General features: G+C 37.4%; 2 protein-coding genes across 2 annotated transcripts; both read left to right on the forward strand.

The window, feature by feature from the left end:
• Positions 1-533: 533 nt before the first annotated feature.
• Positions 534-5,708, forward strand: LOC149022448 (uncharacterized). Its single transcript, XM_089150547.1, has 2 exons — positions 534-800; positions 3,626-5,708. The coding sequence occupies exon 2, from the start codon at positions 3,729-3,731 to the stop codon at positions 5,445-5,447; it is 1,719 nt and encodes a 572-aa protein (XP_089006673.1). The 5' UTR covers positions 534-800; positions 3,626-3,728; the 3' UTR covers positions 5,448-5,708.
• A 1,602-nt stretch (positions 5,709-7,310) lies between these two features.
• On the forward strand, positions 7,311-8,187 carry LOC149022449 (uncharacterized). The gene is given in 2 exon segments (XM_089147627.1): positions 7,311-7,647; positions 7,727-8,187. Coding segments are annotated over 2 exon segments (798 nt in total).
• Positions 8,188-8,837: the final 650 nt, after the last annotated feature.

Below are 8,837 nucleotides of genomic sequence, written 5' to 3' on the forward strand. Positions count from 1 at the left end.
AAAATACAGTGGGGCCACCGGTGAAAAAATAAATTTTATTTTTTATTTTTTTCAAAAGGTGTTTTCACCATGGACCCCACTATTTTTGTAGTTGTTGGAAGCCATAAAAGAGCACTCTTAGGGAGATAAAATAGTGTTATCTAATTCTCACGGCCGTCTTATTAGTTATTATTATAATTTTTTTTCATAAATAAGGAATGAACGAAAGGTCTGCTACCAAATACTCACCGTACTTCACCAAAAAAAAAAAAAACTCACCGTACCGTTAGACTACCCGGAAAGGAAAAAGGTGATAGAATAGCGCATGTTTTTGTCGCAGACGTTAAATGGTGAAACATACACTATTGACGCCGTCGATTTGACGGCACTATTTTCAGTGACAGCTCGACACACTGTCGCTCTTCTTACTTGTGCTGTCAGTTTTCCGTCAAAGTGGACCCACCAGAGACCTTTTCCGTTATATAACCGTTCAAAAGGTTTTCGTTTATTACCTTCCAGTCCTCCATCGCGAATCTCCAAAAGGTGCGAAAGCAACTGCCAAGGTTCTTTCAAGAGTTCTTCTTCTGAAGCCGTGCAAGATTACTTCTTCTCTTACCCAAAAAAAAAGGGCACGATTACTTCTTCTCTTTTTTTAATGTTTTCGTCTTCCCTCATGGAATAGAGCATTTTTAGAATTGAGGCCGTGAAAAAGGCGAGAAAGACTTTGAGGACTAATCCATTCTTGAAGTGATTTTTCTTGAGATATTCAATCGAATCATGGTTGGCATGACAATGGATTCTCTTTTTTCTCGAGGTTGCTGGTATGTTGCGACTGCTATTTCTTGTATTTTCTGGGTGTTTGTTTTGATTTTCAAGTTTCTGGTTTCTGGGTTGGTTATGGAAAACTTCATTTCTCTGTCCTGTAAACCAGTTTCCATGTTGCAGTGATTTGGTACTGGTTAGATTCCAAATGAAATGAGTATTGGTATTGAATATATTTCTCACAACTATAACATGATTTCTGTTATAGTTTAGTGTTTTTGGTTACAATTTCAGTTAGAAGCGAGTTTTGAACTTGTTAGAATTTCTACTTCTTTTCAATTCATTACTTTTGTATTTTTTGTTCTACTTTTCTATTTTTGGTTCGATGTTCTTTGTTTCTGGGTCGATTTTAAAGGTTCATTTCTTTGTTATAAATTAGATTCATTGTTGCTGTGATGGGAAATGAGTATGGATATTGAATATACTTTTCACATCTCTACCCACATTTATGTAAATTATGTTTGTTTGAGTTACTAAAGTTGCATATTCTAGTGGCTTTGACTCTTTTTGGTTACAGTTTCTGTTGAGGAGGTGGGAATTGTTGTACTTGTAGTTCTTGAATCTGACTTCATGCTTATTTGATTTCTTAGAATTTGTAGTTGTATCGTCGTTCATATTCCAGTTGGTTGTGAAAGGAAAGGTTTTTCAGTCGTGGAAATTTGAAGTTACTGTCAATATGGTGGCTTTTCCACAAGTATGAGATTTTTCTTCTTTCCCTTTCCCCAGAACCATTTCTTTCATTTGTTTTACCGACAATAATCTGAATTCCTTTTGTTCTATCTCGATGATGTTTGTCAAATTTCCTCTGAAAAAGTGAGGATGCGTACTACCCATTCCTAGAAGATGGTATAAAAGGAACTTTTTGGGAGCTAATTTTTCTGAAGTAGCTACTAACTTCAAGTTCATTATATGTATAATTTGAAGGAAATCTCACGTTACATATTATTCAGAGGATATTAGGTTTTCATCATATTAGTAGTAAATTTTGCAGAAGACAGATTCTTCACCCTTTTGGGCTTATCAGAAGGGGCAGGCCTTGGTGCAGTGGTCAATGGGCCACGGTTGTAGCCTTAGATCAAGGAGTGGAGACAACCTTTTAGCAAAAGTTGTTAGAGTACGGTGATGTAAAACCCAATTTTAGGGTTAGCGTTTCTAAAACGGTTTCCCTAAAATTAAGGGTCTGCCCAAAATCTTGGATAAAGTTGCATGTAAAAGAACTAGAATCTAATAATTGATCGTAGAATTAATGGGAAACTTCAAGGAAAGGGTATGTGATGATTAGGATGTCTTTCAAGAGTTATGGGTGGGCTTGGTTCGATAAAGGCTAACTAAAAGGTCTATGGGTTGGATTTGATTTGCGAAACTAAATTGGATGATAGGGAAAATTTTATGGTCTAACAAAACCTAAGATGGGATGTATCAAAACTTCCTAGGAAGCCTGCAGCGTGGAGGGTTTAGGGATGATGTAGGGATGGCCATAGGTTTGTTCTTGGAGGGGGAAGGATCTTTACTATTTCTTCCTTTCTTTTCTTCTTTTCTTTCTCTCTTATCTTTTCATTTCATTTCTTTCTTTTCTTTCATTCATATATTTCTTTCCCTCTGCTTTTGGTTTTCTGCAAGGAAGCACGGTGTGGGAGAGAAGGCCAAAAGGGGCCAAAAGGGGCCAAAAGGGACAAAAAGGGGAGGGGGTGTATTGTAGGATAGGGGAGAGGTGGGGGAGGGCTTAGGGAGAGTGATAAAGGGTAGGGGAAGGGCTTAGCAGTGTCGTAGGGGCTTGGGAGGGTTGCTGCCAGGTGTGGCAGCATGGGAGAGGGGTCCCTGGATTGTGCTGAACAGGGGAGGGCAGGCTACGGCCTTGCAGGGATTTGGGGAAGTGGGAAGGGGGGGGGGGGGGGGGAGGAGAAAAGGGCTGGGTTGTTTACTTGTAAGCTGCTGGAATTTCTGGAAGAAGAGTGCTAGACAGAGTGCTGGTGCTGATATTGAAGAAGAAACTTAACTCTTAACTCAACCGTGACCCCCTCAACAGGATCTACAATCCTTGATTCCAATAATCTCGTTCAAATAATTAGACTTAACTTTACAAAGAAAGATTAGGCTTATTTATATCCTACTTAAGACTCTAAACCTGAGTGGGTTTCCTTTATAGATTATGATCCCCTTATAAATAATCTCAACCGTCCAAATAAATATTTAAAGCTAATGGAATCTCCATGAAAACAGATTCCCCTAATACTCAATACTAAAGGAACTCTTCTTGTAAATTAGGACATGTAAGAGTATCTTTAAAGAAGAATCCCGAAGACTCAAGAACTTGTCTTGATCTCAAATTGGACTCTCAACTGTCTTAGAATTAAAAAGAAAATTCTGAAAACATTAAACTCAGCAAATAATTAGGGCCAGGTGGACCAAACTACCCTTCTTGGAGGTTTGGACCAGCCCTAGGTACACCACTTTCAAGCGGCCTTGGGGTCCACTCCAAAGGCTCGGCCTGGGGTTGAATTTCTGTTCACATCATAAGGGTGGCATAGGAAAGTTGCTCCCACGGACTCTGCTTGTCTGGAAGCCTTCCTCACCTGGTTCAACTTACTTTTTTTTTTGCTCTGTTGTCAGAACTCTTTTTTATTTTTCCGCTGGGGGGGGGGTTGGTTGGCAATAATTTCTTCTTTTCAATTTTGATAACAATTTTTGGTTGTCCTGATCAAAATTTATTAACTTTGCATACTACTATTGAACATGTGTTGAAACTCTTGCAGTAAATGAGAGTTTAGGGATTTTTGTCAGTTCCTGAACAAAATAATGAAATAGCATTTGGCTTATTTCCTAGGGTTCTTGTTGTGGTTGGCATCCTGACTTAAATGATCACCTGCAATTTGAGATAAGGTGTTCTATGACCAAGGACCTTTTGAAGGGTCAACTTTGATAGGAGAATGGCTTCAAATGGTGATGCAAGAGGCATACAGGATGGTGGAGAAGATTCAGCATCTGGTGCTGTACCAGATAAAAATAAGTCTTGCATTGCCTTTCAGGTTTCTACCTCTCAAAAAGAATTGTTAGAGCATGAAGACTCAAAAAGTGATTTGGATTCCTCAACAGCTGTTCCTGGTGAAGCTGGACTCCTGAAATTTGCTTCAGGTACTCTATCATCTCCATCCACCAGGTTCCTGCAACTTGCTGAGGAAAGAGATGAAATTTCACGTTCTGTTCATTCTTCAACGGGCCATGGTTTCCGGGAACGTTTAAATTTGATCCGAGTTCGAAAATTTGATTGGGCTTCGCTTTGGAAAGTCTTCACAAAATGGATTAGAGACCCAGTGAACATTGCCGTATTTGTTTGGATTATCTGTGTTGCTGTTACGGGTGCAATCCTGTTCCTTGTCTTAACAGGAATGTTGAACCATGCCCTACCAAATAAATCCGAAAGAAATGCCTGGTTCGAAGTCAATAATCAAATCATCAATGCCCTCTTTACTCTCATGTGTCTTTACCTCCACCCAAAACGAATCTACCACCTTGTGCTTTTATGTAGATGGAAGCGAGAAGATATATCTAGACTTAGAGAGGTTTACTGCAAGAATGGCACTTACAAACCCAATGAATGGACCCATATGATGGTTGTCATGATTCTACTTCAATTGAACTGCTTTGCTCAATACGCCTTGTGTGGCCTTAACTTGGGATACAAGAGATCAGAACGACCAGCCATTGGAGTTGCTCTCTGTCTCACTTTTTCAATTTCATCACCCGCAGTTGCTGCTGTGTACAGCATTTTAAGCCCCCTTGGGAAGGATTATGAGTTTGAAATGGATGAGGAAGCACAGGATCATATGGCCATTGTTGACACTGACAGTTCAGATCAACTAACAATGAGATCTTTTGAGAAGAGATTCTCATTTGCATCTAGACATGAGCAGAGGATTCCAGAAAACAGACCCGAGTGGAGAGGAGGTTTATTTGATTACTGGGATGATCTTTCTGTTGCGTATCTCACATTCTTCTGTAGTTTCTGTGTTTTCGGGTGGAATATGGAGAGACTTGGGTTTGGGAACATGTATGTTCACATTGTGACTTTTATTCTCTTCTGTACTTCTCCCTTTTGGATATTTGGTCTTGCTGCCGTTAATATTAATAATGAGACAGTTAGGGAAGCGTTGGGCATTGCAGGGGTCTTGCTCTGTATATTTGGATTGCTATATGGAGGATTCTGGAGGATCCAAATGAGGAAGAAATTCAATTTACCTGCTAATGACTACTGCTGTCATAATCCTACAGTGACTGATTTCATAGCATGGCTTTTCTGTTATTCATGTGCTCTTGCTCAAGAAGTGAGGACTGTGGATTTCTATGATATTGTGGAAGATAAATTCTATAGAAAAAGAACAGATGGGAGTAGCTTGAGGGTACTGTCTCCATTGCCCCGCGAAGATGGATCGGTCCACTCACAATCAGGCCCAAGTTCTCTACTTCGGAATACCCCCAGCACATCCAAGCTGAGATCTCAAAACTCTCCAAGCCCTAGCAGAGTTCTCAAAGGATATGGTGATTCAGAGAAGCAGCTCCCCATTATGGAGGAAGAGTCGGTTCCAAGAAGCAAGGACATCACCATGACACCACCATGGCCATCAGTGATACAAAGAGATACACAGTGAATTTGATTAACTTTTGTCACAAATGTTCTCTAACTCTTTCCCTTCTTGGCTATATTTTTTGAGTTTTTATGTTTTTTAACATCATCCTTTTTGACTGAGAATGACTTTGGTCATACTATAAGCTTCTTTGGGTTTTCTCTTCAAAAAGTTCAATCCAGAAGTGCTTGGTCACAAAAGCTTTGTACAGTCACAATCAAACAGTTGGATTTTTTTTTAATTTATTTATTTATTTTATTTCATTATTATTGGAAGAAAAATATATTAAGGGCGTTTTGTGTATCAATTTCCATTATTTATTTTACCCATTAAAAATAAACGAATACAAGAATTCATTTTTGATTTGGTAAATTTTATGTAGAATAAACTATAGAATGAAAAATAATTTAGTATATCAAAATGAAAAGAAAAAAAAATTGCGAACAGATAAAGTAAAAAGTAAAACATTAAGGCTTTTAATAAAAAGAAAGTATATTATTTTGCATCCTCAATTTTCATTTGGATTTTAAGTGGCTTGTGCAAAAATAAAGAGAATGAGTTTTTTTACTGGAATTTATAATTGATGAAAATTCGGTAGACTTAGGCTCTTTTTGGTATCAATTCTCATTCTCTATTATAAGATTTTTTTCATTGTTTTAAATGATTTGGCATCTATTGTCATTTTTATTTTTATTTAAAATAATAGAAAAACTTACAAAATTTATAATGGACTAAGGGCCTGTTTGGTTACATGAGTCTAAAGATTTCAAATATCTAGAGATTTCAAATCTATGGAGTTATAATTTATAAAATTAGATGTTTGGTTGTGGAATGAAATTTGTGGATTCATCCTAAAAAACTATTTGATCGACGTGATTTTTGTGAATGTGCAAATGTATAGGTTTTTTGAAATCTCTGGATTTCACCCTTTACCCATAAATCTACAGATTCACGTTTTTAGTGTATAAAGATGAATCTCTAGATTTCATGAATCTATAGATTTTTACAACCTATAATTCTCAGATTCATGAATCTAAAGATTTGAAATCTCTAAATTCATGTAACCAAACAGGCCCTAAAAGTCCATTGTGAATTATGAGGGACAATTCATTCTCTCCATTTATGAGGTGGCATATTTGAAATTTTAAAATCAAGATGGGGTATAATAGTAAAAACGCATTATTTTATAAAATCCCCTCCCAAACCCTATCGGGAGCTCTCAGTTCTTCCCAACTATTGCTACTTCTCTGCTACTTCTCTTTTTCTTCTTTTCCTTGCTTATTCTAACGATAGATTCATCGGTTGCTCATATTTGCCGATATCATTAACTAACTCCAGTCAAGTGAATAAATACAAAAGAATCCAAACCAATCGTTGCGTTTTGGGATATGGGTATCTCTGTCAAAAGATGAACGCTCGAATATCCAAAACAGAAGCTATGATCCTGTTGAAAATCTAGAAACGAAACGATGGAGATATAGTTGTTAAAGAGGGGTCTGGAAGTAAGAAGAACCCAACTTGTTAATCCAATCTTGAAAATCCATATTCTATTGTTGTAGCCTGTAGGTGCATTAAAGAAAGAATTAAAAGACATTATTAACAAGTACCCAACCTTGCTGTTCTCCTCTGTTTTTCAAGTATATACGACTCAGAGACAGAGTGTGACCCCCAGGCCCCAACCCACCTTACCCTTCTTCCCCTTCACAGGGTTAATCATCCAAATTATTCAATGGTCCTCTTCTATAGCTAGATAAGACTAAACACTAAATTGGAAAAGGAAGAAATTGTGTATTTTCAGTAATCAGATACGTACACCAGATATTTTTAAGCCTCTAAATGTCAATAATAATTGATTTTACATATGCCGATCTCTATCAATGTAGAGAAATGATAGACTACTTGAACCATTTTTTGGACATAAAACCTCAATCATTTGATGAGACATCACCATATATTAAGTCCAATAGAAACTATTATCCATTCTTTACAAATTGCATTGGAGCAATTGATGGAACACACATAAGTGCATCAATTCCAGTTTCGAAACAAGTGCCATATAGATCTGGTAGATAATGTTAAGTTACGCAAAATGTGTGTGTTGTTTGTTCTTTTGATATGTGCTTCACTTTTCTTTGGGCTGATTGGGAAGGGACAACACATAATAATCGGATACTATGGGAAGCTATCCACACTCCTCGTTTGAATTTCCCACATCCACCACTAGGTAACATTTCAATTTTTTTTATCATGTATTTATATATATTGTTTAATTTATTAACAATTTATCATTGATTTTCTTGTAGGAAAATACTATCTTATTGATTCTGGATGTACAAATGCACCCGGTTATATGGCTCCTTTGAAGAATGTACGATATCATCAACAAGACTTTAGGCATCGTCAACCTCGAGGACAAGATGAGCTATTTAATTTTACACATTCTTCATTGAGAACCGTTATAGAGAGGCCATTTGGAGTGTTGAAGAAACGTTTTTCTATTTTAAAGACAATTCCACCATATAAGTTCATAACTCAAGTTTTGATCGTTATTGCTTGTACTACTTTACATAACTTTATTAGAAAACAAGTGACTTCCTGGCTTTTTGAGAAAGCTGAGAAGGGAGAGCTTGATGGTGAATTTGAAAGCAGTGATAGCGATGATGATGATGTCTTGGACATTGCCGATGTGGTAGGCTGCACAGAACAATTACAATGGGAAGCATATCGAAAGGAAATTGCAAAACAAATCATGGAAGCTTATTAGGATAGATGATGAATGTATGGATACTTATTTTCATTTTAAGTGTTTGATGTAGTTTTAATTTTAGTAGACATTACATTGATATTGTAGTAAGTATCATTGTTTTTGTTGCTTCTAGAACTTCTTCGAGAGCCGGATTTTTGGATAATCTCTTGGAGGCTTCTCCAACCGAATACAAGTAGCTAAGATACTTGCACTCACAAAGAAAATAAGAACGGACCTGCCAAGTCTTGGCCGGGGAACCGCCTCCGATGCCCAAGTTAGTCTAGGCAACAATAGAAGACATTGAGAGAGTTCTCAAGGCGTAGTGAATAATGGTAAGATGAATCTCGTACATTTCTCTTTGTAGGATGAAGGTTTATATAGAGGATACCTAGAGGCAGCGTCTCCTTGAATTTTACATATTTTGTTGAAGAGTGGGCGAGAGATCTTAGGAAGCATGTTCCCTTCTTTGGCGGGCCTAATAGAGCCGTTGTTCGCTTATTCATCTCCCAATTCTCGAAACGGATGTGGTGGGTAGTTATCTCTAATTGACCCTTTTGACTTGGTCGTCTTCAATGTCACTCTTGGACTTAGTATTGAAGGTCTTCTCATCTTTCGTACTTTTCTCAAGCATGGCTCCCGAAGGGTTAATATGCACCTGCCCGAATGGG

The sequence above is a fragment of the Hakea prostrata genome, chromosome 3 (genome assembly GCF_041222555.1).
Source record: "Hakea prostrata isolate BN-2017 chromosome 3, UWA_Hpros_2, whole genome shotgun sequence".
Classification (NCBI taxonomy): domain Eukaryota; kingdom Viridiplantae; phylum Streptophyta; class Magnoliopsida; order Proteales; family Proteaceae; genus Hakea; species Hakea prostrata.

Excerpts from the sequence above, each read along its gene's own strand:
- LOC149022448 (XM_089150547.1), top strand. The coding sequence starts at position 3,729 with ATGGCTTCAAATGGTGATGCAAGAGGCATACAGGATGGTGGAGAAGAT.